Source organism: Cervus elaphus, chromosome 29 (assembly GCF_910594005.1).
Source record: "Cervus elaphus chromosome 29, mCerEla1.1, whole genome shotgun sequence".
In the NCBI taxonomy this organism is placed as follows: Eukaryota; Metazoa; Chordata; class Mammalia; order Artiodactyla; family Cervidae; genus Cervus; species Cervus elaphus.
Window position 1 is genome coordinate 43,277,563 of NC_057843.1, and position 23,927 is coordinate 43,301,489.

Consider the following 23,927-nt stretch of genomic DNA (forward strand, 5'->3'; position numbering starts at 1 on the left):
TGACAAGCCTGGCAGGCACAGAACTTGAAATTCCAGGGAGACTTAGTGGTATTAACACTAGGGAAAGGGCACATGTTTTTCCATGGATCACTAATAATGACAAAAATGTTCGATCCTTCCTGAATTGCATACAATTGGGCTGAATTTAAGCATCATAGTTTATCCTTTTCCTTGATGTCACGAGGTCATGTTCAATACTGAGATACCATCACGGTGGTGAGCATTGAGGCAGCCTGCCAGGTGTGTGGGATTTGAAATAAATTGTAAAGCTGAAGATAGGACATTTTCCCCCCTACTTTCACAGGAGTTGAAATAGGTTAATAATAAGATTAAAAGTTACCCCTGTGAACTTAATACCCCACTTGAAAAGAAGTCTTTGCCAGAGTGAACTGAGTTTCATCCAACAGGTAAGTGAAAATCTAGACAGTTTTCACTTAAGGTTATTTTGCAGCATAGATATACCCCAGTAGAGTGTGAAGATGAAGCCCAATCTCAGGTTGAAGTTCACTCCTTAGAGCGTCTGCTATACAGAGTCTTCTTATTTTGTCCTGTGACAATGCTGCGTTGAATTCTGTTGGAATGAATAAAGTAGGCTTGCCCCAGGGTATCACAGCCCGATTCAGCCCCGTGCTGTTCTAGAAGCAGTGAGGGGATCAAGAGCAAGGCAGTGTGTGAGCATCACAGAAAGCAGATTAGAAGAGACTGAAGGAGCAACAGTGGGTGTCTCTGGGCAGTGAGATTGCTGACCACTTATATTTTCTTTGTGATTTACTATTCTTACCCATTATTTCTATAATAGATATGAGTTGCATTTATAGCCATATTTTAAATGCTCAAAAAGAGATTCATTTGAAGAAAATGAGATGGAGGGAGGGATAAGTCAGGAGTTTAGGATTGACAGATGCACACTACTATATATGGAGCTTCCCAGGTGGCGCTAGTGGTAAATAACCCGCCTGCCAATGTAGGAGACCTAAGAGACGTGGATTCGATCACTGGGTCAGGAAGATACCCTGGAGGAGGGCATGGCAACTCACTCCAGTATTCCTGCCTGCAGAATCCCTTGGACAGAGCTGCCTGGTTGGCTACTGTCATGGGGTTGCAAAGAGTCAGACACGACTGAAGCAATTTAGCATGCACACACTACTATATATAAATTAGATAAATAATAAAGACCTTCTATGTAACACAGGGAACTATATTCAGTATCCTGTAATAACCTACAATGCAAAAGAACCAAAAAGTATACACTCACACTGGATCCCTTTGTTATACTCTTGAAACCAACACAACATTGTAAATAAACTATTCCTTATTAAAAAGAAAAGAAAATGAAATAAACTTGTGTGAAATAAACCTAAAACAGGGAAGGAGGTAAGGGAGGAGAGAAGGAGGGAGGTAGGAGGAAGGTAGAAAGGGGTCGACCTCTTATAGAAGTATGCTAAATCACCATCCTAGTTTGTCATATTGTTTTCTCAATCTGAAAACCAAACCTTCATTTATTACCAATGATAAAAGGAAAAATAAAACATTTATGAAGCATTGACTTAGCTGAAAATTTAAGACCTCATTTCTGCATTCAAGGTCACTTATCTGAGAAGGTGACAGACATTTTCATGTGTACATTCATTATACTTTCAACGTTTAAGTCTGTTCAGGTGCCAAGCGCTGTGCTAGTTTCTGTGATTTACAGAGAAATACATAGAAGCCCAGAAAAGGCTTATAGTATAGTGGAAAGAAGAGAAATTTAAACTGATAATTATCATCAGGAAGTGTCACAATAGGGGCAGGACCAGGGCACCCTGAAAACTCAGGGAGGCACAGAGCCCTGAATTGTCAGGAGTAAGGGTGGATTCAAAGAAGGAAGTGATACCTTAGATGCGTCTTGCAGGATAAGGAATGCCTAGAAGGGGAGAGGGAGGAGGAACAGTGGCTTGTCAGGCTGCGGAGGGTGTACAAAGGAAGGAGCAGGAGAGTGCTGTGGCTTCTGGGAACTCCAAGTCATCCCATACGATGGCAACCATGTGGGTAGCATGGAGAGATGAGTTGAAGAGGCCAGGTCATGAGAGGTCATATGCTGTGCTAAAGACTCTGAAGTTCTGCCCTGAAGCAGTGGGAAGCCACCAGAGGATTTAAAAGGAGAGTGGCACAGACAGATTTGCATTATAGAAGGATTCTTCTAGCAATAGTGTGCCCCAGTGAGGCAGACTAATTAGGAGGCTGAGGCAGTAATCTATGTAAGAAATGATGAAGTCTCAATTAAGATTGTAACCAGGAAAATGCCAAGAAAGAGTCAAAGAACATTAAGGAGATTTATTCAAGAGAACTTGATTGATGGGCTATGGGAGAGCAGTAAGGAGGAGTCAGGATGGCCCCTTGATTTCTGGCTTTGACAACTAGATGGATGCTGGTAGCTTCCTCGGAATAGGGAGAAGTATGGTAAACTGTACAATTTATAGTGCCCCTAAGATGCTATGGGCCTTCCCTCGTGGCTTAGACGGTAAAGAATCTTCATGCAGTGCGGGAGACCCGGGTTTGATCCCTGGGCTGGATGATCCCCTGGAGAAGGGAAAGGCAACTCACTCCTTGCCTGGAGAATTCCATGAACAGAGGAGCGTGGCAGGCTACCTTCCATGGGATCGCAAAGAGTTGGACATGACTGAGTGACTATCACTTCATCAGATGCTATGTAAAAACCCTGAAATCAATTGAAAATACCGATTTGTGCATGTACATGCTCAGTCGTGTCTGACTCTTTTCGCCCCTATGGACCGTAGCATGCCAGGCTACTCTGTCCATGAGATTTCCCAGGCAGGAATATTGGAGTGGGTTGTCATTTTCTCCTCTGGGGGATCTTCTCAACCCAGGGATCAAACTCGCATCTCTTGCATTGGCAGGCAGATTCTTTACCGCTTGAGCCATGGGGGAAGCCCTGAAAATGTAGGCGTAGAGCTCAAGAAAGAGATGTAGGCTCAAGAGTTACTGTAGGGGACTCATCCGAAATAGGTGAACCCTTTGGTAATGGAGGGCATTATGCAGAGGGAGTAAGAAGAAGAGAATACAGACCATGAGGAACATGAATTTTAAGAGGCAGCCAAAGAAGAGGAAGCCTGCCAAAGAGACCAAGATGTGTTCAGAGAGGTAGGGGGGAAGCCAGACATGTGAGGAAGGGAAAGTCAGGTATATATGGAATCCTGGTTCAGGTTTACTCTCAAGCCTGCTGTCCATGAAAGAAAGGGCAAGGAGCACATGACAAGTGGCAGAAATGCCCCCAGTAACTGAGTTTGCCTCTAACAAGTCTCCATGGACATAAACATCTGCCAGCATTTCATTTCTAAAATGTCTGGGAGTAGAAGTTTTGTTTAACTGAGCATATTGCCTCCCCACACAAAATCAGGGTTCTGTTAGTAAAGACCAAGAGAAAAAGGATTTAGGCTAAGCAGATGACAGTGTTGGCCACGTGGAGTAGCCATGGGAAGAGGGGCTGTTGGTGAAGGAGGGTCTGGTCATCAGCTCAGCAAGGGTTTCAGAGCCTGTATGCAGGCTACCTAAGGTCAATGCTTCGAAGAAGTCCAGAAAGGTGATAAATGAAACTTCATGGGTGAAGCAACCAGGGTTCCACTTGTGAACTTGGAGTGGTTGTGGGGGAGACTGGATTGCTGGTGCATCTGAAAGTGAATGGGCGGGGAAGTGGAAGTGAAGGCCAGGAGTGTACACTAGTCTTTGGAGGATTTGAACCTGAATGTAAGGAGAGAGAGATGGGATTGCAACCAGAAGAGAGCATCAGGGTGAAGAAGAGGTGTCAGGAGGAAGGGTCTTGGGAAAGGAATTGACATGCTCATATTTCCAAGATAAAGAGCCATATGAGAGAAAGATGTAGAAGGTCCAGGTCAAAGGATAACTGGTGGAGAGAGGGCTCCAGACAGGTGTGTGTCGGGGGAGGGGACACAAAACATGGCCTAGCTTAGAGAAGAGGAGAGAGCCCCAGAGCAGAGAGGAGATGGGAATCGGTGTGCAGGAGTGCACAGGAGGGAAGGCATTATGTGAAGGGGCCATTCGTCCGTCTGTGAAGAAGGCAAGAAGCAGAGATCAGGCAGGGGACTTGAGGCCATAGTGGAGTCTTAGAGCCGGCAGTATTCACAGAGTGGTTAGGACCCCCTCTTTGGAATTGGACAGTCTTCATGCTTGCGTAGTCTGATGTTAATCCTGGTTGTGCCCCTTAACTAACTGTGTGGATTCGGACAAGTTATCTTAACCTCTCTGTGCCTTAGTTTTCTCAGTTGCAAAATGAGGGTAATAACAGAAGCCTGATACTTGGAGTTGCTGAGAGAATCAAATGTGTTAATATACTTACAAGTGTGCCTGGCACACACAAAAAAGTGTTCTGTATATATTAACTGTACTAAGTACTGTTAGCAAGATTGAGAGCAAATGCAGTCTGGGCTCACATAAACACCAAAATGTGAAGTGGTTGATGGAGAGAGTCTGTGAGCCCAGCCAAGGAAGCTCTGTGTTCTTCTAGGATAGAAGGAATCAAGGAGGTCCTCAGAGATGAGAGACTCTTGACTGATGCATGGGCCATGGAGAACAATACTGGGCTTCGGGGAGAGGCTGTGGAAGAGCATGCACTCTCTTGAGACTTGAGAGGGAGCAGGTGAGGTGCGGGGAGCTGTGTGTGTGTGTAAAGGCTCCTCCCGCCTCCAGTGAGGGAGTGAGCCGGCGGAGCAGAGCCATGAGCCCCAGACCTCACAGGACCCTGAATGCTGGGCGCCCTGTGCCCACTTGAAGTTTGGAGGCAGAACAGCGACAAGACCTGCTCCGCCTCACAGGATTCCTGCTGGTGAGAGTAGGTGATGAGGATGATGATGGTGGTGATGACAACATTAGATATGGAGTATGTGCCGTGTGCCTGGGACCCTGTCTCCTCACTCTGCTCTGTGAGAGAGGTGCTGCTGCTTCCCCCATTTCTCAGATGAGGAGGCAAAGTCACTTGAGGAAGCCAGACAGCTGGTAAAGCCTGGCAGTCTGACTCCACCCTCGTTCCCATGACCACCTCGCTGTCACCACTGGACAGGTGGAGGCTGAGGTGGTGACCTCAGCTAAGCCTGTGGAGCGTACTGATAGTAGATTTTCTGTCTTAGTCGAGGAGAGTTTGGCCATAGGGATTAGAACCCCCTGCAGAGAGCTCAGGGGAATGGTGGGCATGTTTACGAAGATACAGGACTCTCCCAGCAGACAGCTTCTAGCTAGGGAGTGTGACTAGATTCAAGGACTGGGTGTCGGCAGGCAGTAGTACTATCTCTATCTGGAAACACAGGGCTTTGTCTGTACGGCTTTCTGCAGTCTGATTAAATTGCCAAGTTCTTAGTTTCACTCTCCTATGACTTTGGCCGGCCCTGGACCAACCCCACTTGACAGTTCAGTCCCTGCGTTGTCAGAACGTTCTCGATTCGGATAATCCAGTGGTTTGGCCCGGGCCCAGCATGCCCCGTTGGTTCATTCCAAGGCTGGGATGGAGGTGGGGAGGGTACCACAGGCAGGGAGACAGCTGCTCTTAGAGCTGCCGTGAACCGGCCACAGTTAGTGAGGCTCGAGAACTCCGTCACCCTGACTGACCCTCATATCCCACAGACCCTGGCAACGCCTGTGCTCTGACCATGTTTTTGTTGTCAGCACCACACACAGCTCCATCTGTTCAGTCTCCAGCTCAACCCTGGCCTAAGTTCTCACCACCACAACCGCTATGGCAGCTGCTACATTCACTCTTTCAATCCAGCCTTCCCTTCCCAGTCCATCTTGTCTCCTCTTAAGCAATATTATTATTATTTTTAATCTTACTGGCCTCCCACTCAAAAGCCTTCAGCAGGTGTTCTCTGATTTGTCATATCTGTGGTGGGCTCCCAAGGCCGTCTAGCCTGGGACTAACCACTGGCTTCAGCTTGATTGCTGTTGGATCAGAATGGTCATCTTCTCTCACCGGCAGTTTTCCCATATGTGCCAGCCATAGTCACCTGCCAGCTCCTGCATTTGCTGGGACTGCTTACTTTAGACCCCATCACCTGCTCTTCTCTGAACCAACTCCTTTGGTCTTGACTCTCCAGTTAAACAGTTGGTTTATTGAAAACAGCTCCATGTCAGGATGTCTCAAAACTGTACACAACCGAGTACATATTAGAACTTGGGAAATTTAATATTTAGGGATTAACAGCTGATTTATGATCTCATGGACTTGGGTTTTGGGGTTAGGTTTTTTGTTTTGGTCTTTAATTTTTAATTGCATTTTTTAGAACATTCCATGTAAGCCCTCTGACTGTGATAATTGAATACTTGTTAGAGGCAAAGCCAAGTATGGGGTATTAGCTCCTAATCCTGTTAAAGACTTGCCCATTATTCCTGGAGCTTTTGTTTTGGCCTCTTTTTTAAGTACCTTGACAACAGGGACCATCTTATTCCTTGTTGTTTCCCTCCAAGTACTTTCCATAGAAGTTCTGGAATCAATGTTTAGGTAAATGTCATAAGTGGTCACCTCACCAGTTTTCCCTCTATCTCAATTTTTATATTTGTGCCTTGTTTGAAACTTCTTTCATTACTTGTTGATTTATTAAGGTGTATTAGCCTAGAACTCTAGAAAATTTTTTGTTGGATGAAATTTTTCTCCTGCTCAGTCTCTTTTTACTATTCGGAGCATTCATCATCCCCTTGAGCAGTGTGTTTCTTTTAGGGTCCTATCTAGCCCCACTCTTTGTCCTTTCAGACTTCCCCTAGACATACAGCACCCAAACACTGGTAAAAAGAAAGTGCTTTGGGGTAAGCTACTAGCTACCGTTTGTTTCTCTATCTTTCTCTAAAAAAAGATGAAATAAACCCAGAAATGCCATGCACATTTCTGCAGGAGCAGAACCCAATTGATTTTGGTTATTTTGTTGGGGCTGCTTCTGAGTCCAAACATTTTTCTACCGATCACAACTGCTTTTGTTCACATTTGGTTTACACCATTATTATTACTGTAATAATTGACTAATTTCTGAGGCATATATTCTTGGGAGGAGAGGAAAAATAGCTTAGAAATAAATGTGGACAGAAAACATAATCTAGTAAATAAAAAAATAAAATTTACAGTGCAGTGGGAATATACTATTGTGAAATCTACCCAATATCAGATGTCTAGTAAAAACTGGGAAAGAAAAAATTTAAGCATTATGCAGAGGTAGAAAGTTCAACTATGTGAAATTCTTACTGATTATTCCAGATGTTTCTGGGAAGAGGCAAAGTAACAATGATTATAAAGGCTTCGTGGAGGCTTTTCAGAAGTGTAAGTGTCATGACCATATATGAATTTGCTCTCCTGACTCTCAGCTTTTTTGTCTTTGTTTCGCTGTGCCAAGCCTTGGCTGTGGCAGGTAGGCTCTTAGTTGTGGTGTGCGGGATCTAGTTTCCTGACCAAGGATCGAAGCAGGCCCCCTGCACTGGGAGGGCAAAGTCTTAACCACTGGACCACCAGGGAGGTCCCTGACCTTCTGCTTTCCCCCCACCCTCTTACGCTACACACAAACACACAGTAGGTCTTTGTGTATTTAACATGAAAATCGGAGGAGAGGACTGTGCAATAATGTTGTTTTACTGAAAGACTGTGAGTTATACTGGTCTGGAACCAACACATCCCTCACAGTTGTTTCTGGGGGCTGCTTTCTTCTGTCTAATGTTTGCAGTGAAGGCTTGGTTAGAAAAGATGTATGAATTCTTTGAGTACCTTTGTTGGGAAAATGAATTACAAGTGGTTTGTTTTATGCCGAGCCTTTTGTCGATGCCATTTATAGCTATTCTCTGTATTCACTTGGTAAGAGCCACTCTGAGAGTGGATGAATGTGTTTTGTGAGAGACTATAAGAGCTCTGCAATTTGTTTTGGTTGGTCTCCATTTGGATTCATAGCGAGCAAATGCCATCATTTGAAATCAGTTTTGGCAGCAGCTTGGTTATATAAATATTAGATACATGAAATGCAACCTCATTTAAATTATTTTCATCAGTAGGAATAGGGGAGCCTCATATTGACTATAAGAGCACCACGATTCTATTTTTATGGCTTCTGAGCTTATAAATGTGTAACATATCATATGTCTGAACATATGTGTGTATAGGTGGTCTCCATTGCACAAATACTTAACATGCTGATCTTCTGCATTTTGTTGAGAGTTTATGCAAATACTCTAGGGAAATAAATATGAGCCTCTGATTTCTTAATTTAACAGAACTTTTTTTTTCCGATCAATCCTTGATGTACTTTGGAAAATACATCAAGGATTGTTTTCAGTTTGGTGTGTTTTTGTTGCTTATATTTAAGCCTTGGAAAATAACCTGTCACATTTTAAAGCTTTTGATTTTTCCTGTCTGTCCTGTTTTTGTTTGTTGCCAAAACCACAGAGTTTCAAACCTCTTCTTAAGTGCCTGGGTGATACTCATTACCTCCCCAGTGAAACTATTTACAAGGCTGACATTTTCCTAAGAATGACTTTCAAGGTTTTCATGAATCCATATACATTTTTAGAAATGTATTTTTAAACAGGCAAAGGATTGAACAGGGACTTGTGATCATAGGTGAAATGAGCAATCTGGATGTTTGTAACCCTTTAAGTAACATCATAAGCCTTCTCCTGGGTATATTCTTAAAATGCAAGATTCAAGATCCTTGAGAACATCCAGGAAAATGTGTTAAATATGCTTCATGCTACTGGGGCTTTCTTAAAGCTGCCATGGCAACTGCTGTCTTCCTCACCCTCTACTTCCCAACCTTGTAGCCCCCAAAACTGCTCAGTTTCAGTATTCCTCATAAGTGACATTTTCCATGGTCCCTGCAGGCTGACTCAGGCATTTCTTTCTCCAAGAACCCTAGCAAAGCACATGTCATGTTGTATTGTACCTGTCCCCATGTCTCTCTCTCCTGCTGATGTGACTCGAAATGATTGAAAGCATAGAATTGTAGAAGACTCTGAAATAGTATAAATTATTTATTTCTTACACTAACAGGATCCAGATACCAAAATACCAGAAAGGAGAGATAAGTCATCAACTAGTTACAAAACATTTCATTGTGTGGCATGTATAATTGTTAGCTGAACTGGTATCGTAATTGGATCATGTGACACCATAAATTGGCTCTGTTTTATGTCAGAAATAGTTTAAGAAAATAAATTCACAAAAAAGAAATTCTAACTGGGAGTCTTGTGTCAGATTACATAGTAACATATCTTCTAAGGAGACCTGAGTCTTATGATTATGCCCTTGCTTGGCCATTAGAATTTTTTCATTCCTAGCTCTTGCCAGGGACTATAATTTTGAGTGCTTGCCTGTCCAATTCTTATCAAAAGGCTTGTTATGAGAAATAATTTTCATAGAGCACTGCCTGAAGGATATGAGTCCATTCATTCATCAACTATATAGCCTACATATTATTCATGAGTTAAGACATCAGATCCCTGTATAATAGCTTCTTGTTGATTTTCCTTCACTGGGCAGGACTGACAGAAAAAGAAATATCTGTCCTTACAGAATTTTTGAACTATGTGTTGAAAGAGAAAACTCTTATCAGTTTCTAGACAGAGAAAACCGATAAGTTATTAGGACAGGAGCATCAGACGAGCATCAAAACTCATCTGTAAGCCAGGAAGCAAGAAGATGGCAGGGTCATATCAACAGATACATGAAAGAAAAGGGCTGGGAGTTAGGAATCCAAGAGATCTAGTGACAAAGGAAAGACATTTATGGACATGGAGTGACATAGAGTGGACCGTCAATGTGCCACTTCTGAGTAATTATTTGAGAAGCGTGCCAACTGAACGAAAATTGAATCAGAACACAGGTGTTCAGATAGCAGGAGAGGAAGAGCCAAAGAAACAATGATGAGCAACAAACCTTGTAAAACTTATGGTCAAAGTCTAAATAAATGATAATAATGTGACCATGAACTATAAACTGTTCATTAAGAAGAGCCATCTCAACAAAGAGGGGATCGTTAAAAATGGAGCAATCATTGAGAGAGTCAAGTTTTTCATATATCTTGTCTTAGGGATGAGGAAAAAGTGTCATGGGCTGGGCTCTCTGGAAGCACGTCCTGGGACAGAGTTTGGGGTGCAAGAAGTTTTTAGGGATCAAAAAACATGTTGAAGTCCTAACCCCAGTACCTGTGAACACTGACCTTATTTGAAAATAGTCTTTGCAAATAAAAATCATCATGTGGAAACTCTTCAGTTAGTTACCTGCCCACGCACCCCCCGCCCCCAATCTAGTTTTAAGCTATATGTCAGGAACACAGTTGAAACCAAATGACAAATAAAAAAGCTGAAGTTAAAGAAATGGAAGAGGAGATACCTACCATGTACAAATAAAAGAAAACAGATGAGGCTATTACCATCAACTAAGATGGAACCCAAGACCAAAAATATTAAATAAGAAAAAAAATAACTTTATAGATAAGAGTGTGCAGTTCAACAAGGACAGTATTATTCACATATCCTTTGTACACTGGCTAGCATAGTTTTAGAAATCTTAAGGCAAAAAAAAGAAGTTAAAATATATGAGAATATATAACTGTATCAGAGAATTTTAATATTTTTTTCATAATTTGATAAAGTAGACAGTATTATAAGATGATATAGTGTTTTTATATCCTATAAACAGAAGCTGCACACTTCTCTCTTGTGTCTTTGGAACATTTTCAAAAAGATATTCAATGTCCATAGGAAAAAGCATATTTTGGCGGCCAGGGGTAACTTTTATTCATTCTGTATTTTGATCCCAGTGCAGTAAGCAAGAATGTGGCAATGAATGAAAGAATAGTATTAATAATGAAAATGTAAATGCTTAGCACTAAGGAACCCTCTTATAGATGATTCCTAGATCAAGTTGAAAATCAAATCCAAAATGACAAATTTATTTGGAAATAAACTAAACAGAATACTTTATCAAAATTTATGGGGGAATCATAATATATTCAAGAGTACTTTTAGCCTAAGTGATTTTAATACTGTTTTTTAAAAGAGTGAAAATAAACTAGGCAGTGTATCTAAGAAATTCTTAAAAAGCCTGAAGAAGATATTATTAATAGTAAAAGTTAAAATTAATGGAAGTGGCCACAAAAAACAATAGAAAAGAGAAGTCTTACTAAAAAATACATATTCATGACATATATATGCAATATGTAATACACACATGCACACACACACTCTTATCAAGAATACAGAAGACATTAAAAGAATTCAATAACAATATTTAACTATATGACAATAAATTTTACAATTTAAAGGAAATTGATGCTTTTCTAACAGAATATAAATTATAGAAATTTGATTCAAAGAAAGGTTATAAATTTCAAGAAGTGAATAATCCAAAAAACTGAGTGTACATAGAAAGTCTTTCAATTTTATGAAAGTATTCATTTTTTATTAACAAACCTGATAAAGATGGAAGAAAAATCATTCAACTTCAATTATAAAAATATCCTTTTTAAAATAGCAGCAAATCAAATCCAAGTTAGAGTTTTTCTAGAAATATGTAATTTTTCATTGTGATATTTCTCAATGTTTTATTTGTCATAGCAAAATAAAAGATAATGATTGTATCAACTGATGTTGAAAATGCACTTGATGTAATTCAGTAGACATTCCTAATAAAAAGTAAAGTAAAGGAGAATATAGCAGAAAGAAGCTACCATGCTACCAAGCAAACAAAAACATTATGGAGGATAGTGACAACTGTAGGATTATATTATAAATATCAAGCACTATTACTGTTACTCAACCACTATTATTCAGTGTTTTTTTAAAGAAGTACAGTGAATGCAATAAGAAAAGAGATAGAAATAAGATGTATAAATATTGCACGTGATGAAATTGAGACTGTACTTAAAATCTTATTTTTTTTAAATGAGACTCTACTTAAAATCTTTTAAAATTCTGTAAGAGGATTTGGTAAAATGACTAGGTGAAAGATAATAGATGAAACCCAATCATTTTCTTTCTGTGAATTAATAACCAGTTAGAAATACAAATAGAAAAATGTAAATTGTCACCCTATTTAAAAGAGTGACATGGGGATGAATTTAGTAAGATGTAAGACAAATACAAAAATATGGATGTAGTAAAAGATATAAAAGAACATTTGAAGACAGAGAACTAGACCATGTTTTTGAATAAGAAAACTTAAAAATTCCTAAAATATTAATGCTTCCAAAATTAGTATATAAATTTAATATAATTCTGGTCAGAATGCCAAGTTGACGGGGTGAATGGGGTGAGCATGTTTTCAGGTCAAGCAATGTGATTTTAAAGTCCATATAAAAATATAAACTTGGAAGAAAAATAGTATGGGAACTTGTAACAGCAGATATCACAAGCATGCTGTCTTATTACTGCATTTAAGACAACATGTTAGCTTAGAAATGTCAAAAAGTCTTTTGACTCAGAGAGTCCAGAAATATATTAAAGTATATAGGAAAACTTGGTATTTGCTAAAGGAGGCATGTCTTTCCAGTGAGAAGAAGATAGATTATAAACTAAATGATGCTGGGCAAATTAGCCACCCATCTGGAAGAAGATGAGGTTAAATTCCATTTGAAGTGAAGATCTAATGTTAAAAATGAACTATAAAGCAACTCCTGCAGCTCAATTCCAGAAAAATAAATGACCCAATCAAAAAATGGGCCAAGGAACTAAACAGACATTTCTCCAAAGAAGACGTACAGATGGCTAACAAACACATGAAAAGGTGCTCAACATCACTCATCATCAGAGAAATGCAAATCAAAACCACAATGAGGTACCATTACATGCCAGTCAGGATGGCTGCTATCCAAAAGTCTACAAGCAATAAATGCTGGAGAGGGTGTGGAGAAAAGGGAACCCTCTTACACTGTTGGTGGGAATGCAAACTAGTACAGCCACTATGGAGAACAGTGTGGAGATTTCTTAAAAAACTGGAAATAGAACTGCCATATGACCCAGCAATCCCACTTCTGGGCATACACACTGAGGAAACCAGATCTGAAAGAGACACGTGCACCCCAATGTTCATCGCAGCACTGTTTATAATAGCCAGGACATGGAAGCAACCTAGATGCCCATCAGCAGATGAATGGATAAGGAAGCTGTGGTACATATACACCATGGAATATTACTCAGCCATTGAATATTACTCAGCCATTGAAAAGAATTCATTTGAATCAGTTCTAAAGAGATGGATGAAACTGGAGCCCCTTATACAGAGTGAAGTAAGCCAGAAAGATAAAGACCATTACAGTATACTAACACATATATATGGAATCTAGAAAGATGGTAATGTTAACCCTATATGCAAAACAGAAAAAGAGACACAGATGTACAGAACAGACTTTTGGACTCTGTGGGAGAAGGTGAGGGTGGGATGTTTCGAGAGAACAGCATCGAAACATGTATATTATCTAGGGTGAAACAGATCACCAGCCCAGGTGGGATGCATGAGACAAGTGCTCGGGCCTGGTGCACTGGGAAGACCCAGAGGAATCGGGTGGAGAGGGAGGTGGGAGTGGGGATCGGGATGGTGAATACATGTAAATCCATGGCTGATTCATGTCAATGTAGGGCAAAAACCACTACAATATTATAAAGTAATTAGCCTCCAACTAATAAAAACAAATGAAAAAAAATAAAAAGATTTAAAAAATGAACTATAAAGATGTTTGATGAAAATATAGGAGAATACATGTAGTATAACACCAGACTTGGAGAAACTCTCCCAGGTAAGACAGTAAATCCATAGTCCATATAGGAAAAATAAGTAGATTTGACTATGTAAATATTTAAAATGTCTACCTGACAAGACACCATAAACAGAACCAAAAGATGAACAATACCTGCAGCTCATGTGACAGAGTTAATGTTTAATATACCAGGAGATCTTACAGATTGATTATAAAAGAAAGGTATAAAAGCACAGTATAAAAATAAGCAAAGGACATGAACTGAAAATGGAAATCATCAGTAAACCTGTGAAGAGAACAGGCCTCATTAGTGGTGTGTGTGCTAAATCACTTTAGTCATGTCTGACTCTTTGCAATCCTATGGACTATAGCCCAACAGACTCCTCTGTCCATGGTATTCTCCAGGAATGAATACTGGAGTGAGTTGCCATCCCCTCCTCCAGGGGATCTTCCCAAGCCAGGGATCGAACCCGTGTCTCTTATGTCTCCTGCATTGGCAGGTGGATTCCTTACCACTAGCACCACCTGGAAGCCCATTAGTGGTAAAAGAACGTGAATTAAAGTGACTGAGGTGTCATTCTCTGCCCATCAAATTGGCAAACATTTTAAATATGGCAACATCCAGTGCTGATTAGTATGTCAATAAGCAGATACTCATGCATCATGGAACTGATTTTCCTCACCCTTTTTATACAAAGGAGTGTAACAAAGATCCTTCAAATACTTAATGCACTTTACAAGTTGGGATTGATTGCCAGGATTCTTTCCGACAGAAATAAAAGCACTAGAACATTAAAGGTGTTATAAATCTGTTTCTTCCTTCTCTGGTTACAGTAGCCCATTCTGGAAACAGTCCGTATGTGCTCCCAGAAGGGAGTGTTTGTTTCAATGATGGTACATCCATTTTGTGGAAAAATGCAGTTATTTGTAAATGAGATAGATACGTAATATAGACCTTCTGAAGAGATATACTTAAAATGCCAATAAAAGTAAATGGCTGAAATAAGTGTGTTCATGTGTATGTATAGGATAGGTAAGATTTTGGGAGGATAGTCAACAAACTGTTCCCATTGATTATCTCATTGGGGAGATACTGGTGGAACCTTATTCACTTTTATTTTCTGTGTGTGTGATGCTAAGTCCTGTCCGACTCTTTGTGACCCCATGGACTGTAGCCCATCAGGCTCCTCAGTCCTGGAGTGAGTTGCCATGCCCTTCTCCAGGGGATCCTCTTGACCCAGGGATTGAACTCAGGTCTCCTGCATGGCAGGTGGATGCTTCACCATCTGAGCCACCAGGGAAGCCCATTTTTATTTTAAACTCTCTGTGTTTTTAAAATTAGTTACCATGAGCAAGTATCTCTTTTGTATAAAAACATAACAAGAGAAACGGTTTGTTGAACGTTCCTTTGAAGTTGTGTTATTGAAACAACCCTCGTGAAAATCACATGATTTATCACAGGGATAATAGTGAAAAGTTATCCACACATCACATGGGGTCTCTTTTATGAAGCCCCACAGGAGAAATGTTCAGTCCAGCCTCAATCCCCAGTGTGGTTGATTTGAGCAACTGACTTGTTTTTATCTTATGAGCATTGGGCGTTTATGTAACTGACTATGTCTTCCTCTGCTATGACCACTAGGAATCTCAGAATCAACGGGAGACTGACCAGGGTATCAATGACTACAGGATTACATAGTGCACATTCTCTGTCCAGCCTATGCTGCTGGCACCATCTTGTTCCTCACCTTTATCTTCCCTGTATTTATACACACATTGCTTCCTTTGTTTTAATTTTGAGTGAATGAATGAAAGTTGCTCAGTCATGTCCGACTCTTTGGGATCCCATGTAGCCCGCCGGGCTCTTCTGTCTATGGAATTCTCTAGGCAAGAATACTGGAGTGGGTAGCCTTTCACTTCTCCGGGGATCTTACCAACCCAGGGTTCGAACCCAGGTCTCCCGCATTGCAGGCGGCTTCTTTACTGTCTGAGTCACCAGGAAGGCCCCTTAGCTGACTGCAGTGTATATATATATCCCTGTAGCCACCTCTTATCCTTTCTGAAAGATGAGAGAGAGGTATGAATAAATAATGACCAGTGATTTCTATTTTAACAGAAACCTGGGAAGGGAAACAGTCTCAACAATGAATAGGCCACTCAGCACCACCAACTACAGATGACTGGCCATTTCACTTACAAAGGTAAGGAAGTACAGTCTATATTTTAATTATTTCCAGGGGATTCATTATGTTTGCAAATACTATAAATCATGTATCTAGTTCTTGGCCTTTAACTTTGACAGTATCAGATTAAAAACAGAAAAGAAGCAAATAGGAAGAGGAAATTTTGTGGATGTTGTTATGCTGAAAGGGGCAGAACCCAGGAGATATGGTCTCTGCTGTTAATTACTGTGTTAAATACTGTGTGGTTAAATATCTGACACATGTTAGTGTTTTCATTACTTTTAAATGTACCAGTGCTTACTGCAGAATACTTGGACAATATAACAAAAAATTAAAATGAAAACACAAAGCATTCACAATCTCATCATCTATAGATACTTACCAGTACTTCTGTGAATGTCTTTCCTTCTTCCTTGTACTCATATGTAGAAATATATATGATTATAATGTTTTTAAAAACAATATTTTTAATCCACTTACCTTGGCTTCCATAGTTATTATATAAGTGATGTACCTTAACTAGTTCAGAACGTTGCAAGTCTAGGAACAAACAGTAATTATCACATTCATGCTAAGTCGCTTCAGTTGTACAGTTGTACAACTCTGCAACCCTAGGACTATAGCCCGCCAGGCTCCTCTGTCCATGGGATTCTCCAGGCAAGAATACTGAAATGGGTTGCCATGCCCTCCTCCAGGGGCTCTTCCCAACCTAGGGATCGAACCCAGTTCTCCTGAATCTTGGCAGATGGATTCTTTTACCACTGAGACACCTGGGAAGCCACTGTAACTATCACTGTGACCATTTTAATAACCATTTACAGTTAACCAGGGCATCCCCAAGCATCTCATTTGCCTCTCCTACATGGATATCCTACATGGTGAATAGGTCCACGTGGGCTTTGTTAAACATCATCCTACAGGGGAAAAAACAAAAAACAACTTTGAACCCAGGTGATGTCTCATGGCCTCCCTTTAACATTATTATCTCTTTTGTACTGTCTAAAGGGAATTGTTTTTTTTGTTTTTTTTATTTTTTATTAGTTGGAGGCTAATTACTTCACAACATTTCAGTGGGTTTTGTCATACATTGATATGAATCAGCCATAGATTTACACGTATTCCCCATCCCGATCCCCACTCCCACCTCCCTCTCCACCCGATTCCTCTGGGTCTTCCCAGTGCACCAGGCCCGAGCACTTATCTCATGCATCCCACCTGGGCTGGTGATCTGTTTCACCATAGATAGTATACATGCTGTTCTTTTGAAACATCCCACCCTCACCTTCTCCCACAGAGTTCAAAAGTCTGTTCTGTATTTCTGTGTCTCTTTTTCTGTTTTGCATATAGGGTTATCGTTACCATCTTTCTAGATTCCATATATATGTGTTAGTATGCTGTAATGTTCTTTATCTTTCTGGCTTACTTCACTCTGTATAATGGGCTCCAGTTTCATCCATCTCATTAGGACTGATTCAAATGAATTCTTTTTAATGGCTGAGTAATATTCCATGGTGTATATGTACCACAGCTTCCTTATCCATTCATCTGCTGATGGGCATCTAGGTTGCTTCCATGTCCTGGCTATTATAAACAGTGCTGCGATGAACATTGGGGTGCACGTGTCTCTTTCAGATCTGGTTTCCTCAGTGTGTATGCCCAGAAGTGGGATTGCTGGGTCATATGGCAGTTCTATTTCCAGTTTTTTAAGAAATCTCCACACTGTTCTCCATAGTGGCTGTACTAGTTTGCATTCCCACCAACAGTGTAAGAGGGTTCCCTTTTCTCCACACCCTCTCCAGCATTTATTGCTTGTAGACTTTTGGATAGCAGCCATCCTGACTGGCATGTAATGGTACCTCATTGTGGTTTTGATTTGCATTTCTCTGATGATGAGTGATGTTGAGCACCTTTTCATGTGTTTGTTAGCCATCTGTACGTCTTCTTTGGAGAAATGTCTGTTTAGTTCCTTGGCCCATTTTTTGATTGGGTCATTTATTTTTCTGGAATTGAGCTTCAAGAGTTGCTTATATATTTTTGAGATTAATCCTTTGTCTGTTTCTTCATTTGCTATTATTTTCTCCCAATCTGAGGGCTGTCTTTTCACCTTACTTATAGTTTCCTTTGTAGTGCAAAAGCTTTTAAGTTTCATTAGGTCCCATTTGTTTAGTTTTGCTTAGTTTTGCTTTAGTTTTGCTTAGTTTTGCTTTAGTTTTGCTTAGTTTTGCTTTAGTTTTGTTTAGTTTTTTTTCCAGTATTCTGGGAGGTGGGTCATAGAGGATCTTGCTGTGATTTATGTCGGAGAGTGTTTTGCCTATGTTCTCCTCTAGGAGTTTTATAGTTTCTGGTCTTACATTTAGATCTTTAATCCATTTTGAGTTAATTTTTGTGTATGGTGTTAGAAAGTGTTCTAGTTTCATTCTTTTACAAGTGGTTGACCAGTTTTCCCAGCACCACTTGTTAAAGAGGTTGTCTTTTTTCCATTGTATATCCTTGCCTCCTTTGTTAAAGATAAGGTGTCCATAGGTTCGTGGATTTATCCCTGGGCTTTCTATTCTGTTCCATTGATCTATATTTCTGTCTTTGTGCCAGTACCATACTGTCTTGATGACTGTGGCTTTGTAGTAGTCTGAAGTCAGGCAGGTTGATTCCTCCAGTTCCATTCTTCTTTCTCAAGATTACTTTGGCTATTCGAGGTTTTTTGTACTTCCATACAAATTGTGAAATTCTTTGGTCTAGTTCTGTGAAAAATACCGTTGGTAGCTTGCTAGGGATTGCATTGAATCTATAGATTGCTTTGGGTAGAATAGCCATTTTGACAATATTGATTCTTCCAATCCATGAACACGGTATGTTTCTCCATCTGTTTGTGTCCTCTTTGATTTCTTTCCTCAGTGTTTTATAGTTTTCTATGTATAGGTCTTTTGTTTCTTTAGGTAGATATTGTTGTTTTATTTTTTTTAATATATTAAGTTTACATATTTCTCTCCTCCTCTGTCCTACTGTCCAGTAAGGAATGATTTGCAAAATAATAAAAACCATCTAATAATCTGTCCTTCATTCATGCCATTTGTCAACTCTTCATTAAGGTTGTATTTTCAAGCCCCTTCAGCTATGCTCTTGGAAGTTTTTCAGTTTTAAAAGCTTCAAAGGCTTAGATAAAGTGAAATTACTGAAATGGCATTCTTTACGGAGATTTTCATTCTGTGGGCCCTATTAAACAGTTGAAGATTAAAGAAAATCCTACTCTTACTTATTATTAGTAGTATGTACTAAATTGCACTAACATACCCTAATATAGAAATTGGGATCAATTATTTGATTACTCCCTGTATATTCTTAAAGTGATTATGTAATTTGAGCTTTCAAGAGGGATGATACAGGATTGGGTTTGGTTTTTATCCAGAGCCTGGTATTATAAAACATATCAGATATTCTAATTCTACTAATATATTATTCACATCTCACCAAAATACCATGAAGAGACTATAAAAGTCAATTACTCTTCTAATAAATTAAGCACATAGAGAGTGGGAAGCAGTAGTGTATGAAACATCTGTCCTTGAAAACTTTATATTCTTGAATGGAACTGAACGTTTATCTAAGAGAATGCTTGGGTTGGTAGGCAGTCATAGGTCTGGTGAGATTGTCTTGCTGCGGTCCATACTTTCATTTTCTTGGGTGGTTTTTAGTCACATCCAGCTCGTGGCAGTCATTTTGTTCCAGTATAGAGAAATGGCTGGCAGGTTCTTAGGCTTCACCCACACTGTTTATTAAAAGCCCAGGATTTAAAATGTGCTTCAAAGAGCTTATGAGAAAGTCAAAAGTTTCTCCGTGGTGTATAGAATGCTCTTCATTGCAATTTAAGATGTGGCCCTTAAATATCACAGCTCTCTGATTATGTTGTTACCCTTATTTACCACGTAAGTAACTGACTTTAAGAAGTCAGATGATTTAGAATATACAAAAATCTTATTATTAAAAGATGAGAGGAACACATGTTTAAATATCTGATACCTCACAATGAAAAAGTTTTTATCTAAAAGCATTGGAATAAATCACAAAGACAGTCAATAGTTTTAAGTATAAAAATGTAAAACTTCTCCATGTCGTAATTATAAACCAAATTAAAAGAAAGGAGCATGGAAGATACTAATAATGTGCTGTAAGCAGCTTAATAACCTTAAAAATTAAACACCAATAAGGAAACCACTAAAAAGGTAAAAAGTCAATACCTAAGACACTAAACCCCAATAGATCAGTGAGCAAAATAATAGAAAAGCTGAAAGAAGAAATACAGAGAGCTAAAAAAAAAAAAGACATATAAACAATGTTAACCTTCACTAACAATTTTCAAAGAGGCAAATTAAAGTCAGGAGGTACTTTCTTTTACCTGTCTAATTAGCAAAGACAGTTAAAGCATGTAATGAAACCAGCTCCCACTCACTGCTGATAGTGTGAATGGGTGTATTCTTCTAGGAAAGAAATCTAGCAATATGTGGTAAGAGCTTTCAATTTTTTAATGACCTAATAATTCTGGGAAACTAGTTCAATAAAACACAAATTGAACAAAGATAGAAGCACAAAATCATTACTATTACATTATTTGTGGAAACAAACCCCCGAACCACATCAACTGTCGTTCAGTATTGGCATTGTTAACTAAAGTATTAACACACAATTGTGTTCACACAGTGGTGTATCTTGCAACTAGTAAAAATTATTCCTACACTGAGGTTTTTATATTCAAATGGGAAAATGCTCATTACATAAATGTTCAGTGAGAAGTGCTGGATTAAGATGGTATCATAATATTTTTCATATGAAAGTACATGGAACAAAAGGTGAAAACAAATATACCAAAATGTGAGTAGTAGAGTTGCCCAAGGGCAGTAGAACTGAGTAATTGTTTTGTTGTGATTCATATTTTTTGGTACTTTCCAGATATTTTTACAGGAGACATATATAACCAGAAGAAAAGGGTTTAAGAGTTTGTAGAAAGAAACTTATACACATGATCTGGACTTGGACTTCCATGGCACCTTTCTTAGAGCATATGGAGTAAAGTATGCTACTAAAATGGTTTATAAGTAAAGCATTATTTTGGAAAGATTGGGGAACACAGAATTTTTTTTTTTCTTAGTATTTTGAGAAATTTCTTCCTTTCTTAGAGACCACAGCCATAACAACGAAAATGTAATTAACTGAAATAGACTCTCTAGGTAACAATATTATTAGCCTATTGTATTTCAATGTAGAACTTCTAAATTCAAATAGGTCCACTTCTTTCTTATAGATGTCGTCTGCTGCTGAGAATGGAGACACGGCACCTGGGAAACAAAATGAAGAGAAAACCTATAAAAAGGTGAATGAGTGTGTTGTTTTCTTTTTTCAACTCAGAAAGAGGAACTGTTTTATTGCTTAGAATGCTAATATTGCCATAGCCTTTGCTTCCTCCAAAGCATTTGTATGGAAGTTACTGCCTTAGCTTCCTGTTTCTGTAACAAATGACCAGAAAGTTAGCGGCTTAGACAACATAAATGTATTATCTTACAGTTCTGCAGGTCACCAGTCTGACATAGGTCTCACTGGGTGAGAGCCAGGTGTCCACAGAACTGCCTTTCTTTCTGGAGGCTCCAGGGAAGAATCCGTTTTCTTGCTGTTTCCAGCTTCTTGAGGTTGCCTGTGTTCTCCGAGTCATGATTTCCTTTTGCAGCCAGGAAAGGCCAACTGAGTCTTTATCAGGCCTTATCATTCTGACACTTCTTTAAACTCTTCCTTGAATTTGTTGCAATATTGCTTCTATTTTGTGTTTTGCTTTGGGGGGGAGCTGCCGAGGCATATGGGATCCTAACTCTCTGAGCATGGATTGAACCTGCACCCCCTGCATTAGAAGATAAGTCTTGACCTCTGGACTGCCAGGAAAGTTCCAGTTCTGATACTTTAAATTATAAGTCCCTAACTTGCAGGATCTAATGCCTGATGATCTGACGTAGAACTGATGTAATAATAATAGAAATGAAGTGCACAATAAATGTAATGCTCTTGATGGTAGTTTGCTCACTCAGTCATGCCATCCGACTCTTTGTGACTCTATGAACTGTAGCCCGCCAGGCTCTTCTGTCCAAGGGATTTTCCAGGCAAGAATACTGGAGTGGGTTGCCGTGTCCCTCTCCAGGGGAACTTCCTGACCTAGGGATCAAACCTGGGTCTCCTATATTGCAGGCAGTCTCTTGCATTGCAAGTGGATTCTTTTACCGACTAAGCCACCAAGGCAGCTGCTTTGCTTGAGTTATCCTGAAATCTTACCCCTCACCCACCCAGTTCTTAGAAAAATTGCTTGCACAAAGCCAGTACCTGGTACCAAAAAGGTTGGGAACCACTGCTGTAAAGGATGCTTGTGATTACATTGAGCCCCCCTGGATAATCCAGAATACTCCCTTTATTTTAAAGTCATCTGATTAGCAACCTTAATTTCCTCTCCACCCTTACTCCTTGTTGTCATGTAGTGTAGTATATTCACAGATCCCAAGATTTGGGTGTGGACATCTCGGGGTGGGGGTGGGGGACATTTTTCTGCCCACCACAGTTACTGTGATAGAACATCAACAGAAGATAGTTACTTGAAAACCCTTCCTAAGACGAAGGCCCTATGTGTGTGAAGTGTTCTGTGTCTACCATAGAATCTTTTAATTGACTTGCTACTTACCTCCAAAATTTTAAACTTTTTCCACCCTTAAAAAGGATTTTTAAATGAAATTTCATCGCACCCCTTACTAAGCCTCTCAGATTCCATCTCTTCAGCCCATTTCACAAAAATCTCTTTCCACCCTTCCCAACATATCTTGCCTGACTACTCTTTGACTTCAATAAATTCTTCGTTCCTGGTAACCAAGCTGATGTTCAGAAGCATTACTGGGTAATATATGTCCCCAAGCACCACTGTTCCTGATTTTAAATTGACTATACATTTTACCTTTTAAAAGACCTTGCTCTCCTTCTCTCTTGGGAGTAGATGGTTTGTGTATCATAGGTTTATTATACCTTAATGTTTCCTTTTGCATTTTACTGTGTAATGGATAGCTAGCAAGAAGTTCTGTCATAAAGTACATGAGCCATGTGATCTACCCACAGATTCAGGTCGTGGAACTTACATGATATATTTCCTGTTCCATTTTCATGTGGAATAATATGTGCTTTTTCCTGACGTATCTTTTCTTCTGACTTTTCTACTCAGCCAAACCTAGAAGTATAAACAGAGCGGTTTCCACCCAAAGTGGTGATGTGTATGGGGAAGGGTAGGGTAAATATTCACGAGCTCTCGTGTCATGTTGTAGCTTATAAAATGTGTAAATCTGAACAGAGACAGCAATACATTATTATTTATTTTTAAGCACAGGTAGGAAATGAAATCCTACCTGACATACCCAAGACTCTGTAAATTTGGTCAAACATGAGACCAACACAGAGATCATCAGACTGCCAACCTGACATTGCTTCAGATCACTTTCAGGCAGTTTTCTCAGTCAGCTTCAAGATGCACTGTGATTCTTGACTCTGTTCCGCTTTACAGAAGCTCTCTAGTGATGCACAAGTGATAGAAGGAATGTGACTTGGAGTCTGCTAAGTGTATCTTGCCCAATAAGTAGTAAAGTAGGTTTTCAATATTATAGGTATGATTCTGTGATGAATGTCTCTAATAAGAAATTTGGCTCAGCATATTGGGAAGGTTATAAAAACTAAAAATCACATTGTAGGACTGAAAACGATTCTGATAAATAAGAGAAGATGCAGGAAACTTGAGGACAAAAACAATGATGTCTTTTCATGTGTGATGATATAGCTTTTTAATGATCTCTGATTTTAAAAGGAAGATTAACAAGAGAAGAGGTGTTTAGCCTTTTTATAAGAAAAGCACCACAGCACAACACAATGCCTAGAACTGTAGCCCTCAGTTAATATTCTGTTGATGTACAAAACGAGAAGAAGGGATCATGTAGAGAAAAAGTGTTGCTTT

The 23,927-nt window shown here is 39.5% G+C and overlaps 1 protein-coding gene across 3 annotated transcripts in view; it reads left to right on the forward strand.

The window, feature by feature from the left end:
* PIP5K1B (phosphatidylinositol-4-phosphate 5-kinase type 1 beta) overlaps positions 1–23,927 on the forward strand; it is a 329,589-nt gene that overhangs the window by 103,473 nt on the left and 202,189 nt on the right. For all 3 annotated transcript variants that reach the window (XM_043891261.1, XM_043891260.1, XM_043891259.1), the window contains 2 exons: positions 15,847–15,931; positions 21,207–21,275. In XM_043891261.1, the coding sequence (XP_043747196.1) occupies positions 21,207–21,275 (69 nt within the window). In that variant the 5' untranslated portion in view covers positions 15,847–15,931. The remainder of the gene's footprint in view (positions 1–15,846; positions 15,932–21,206; positions 21,276–23,927) is intronic.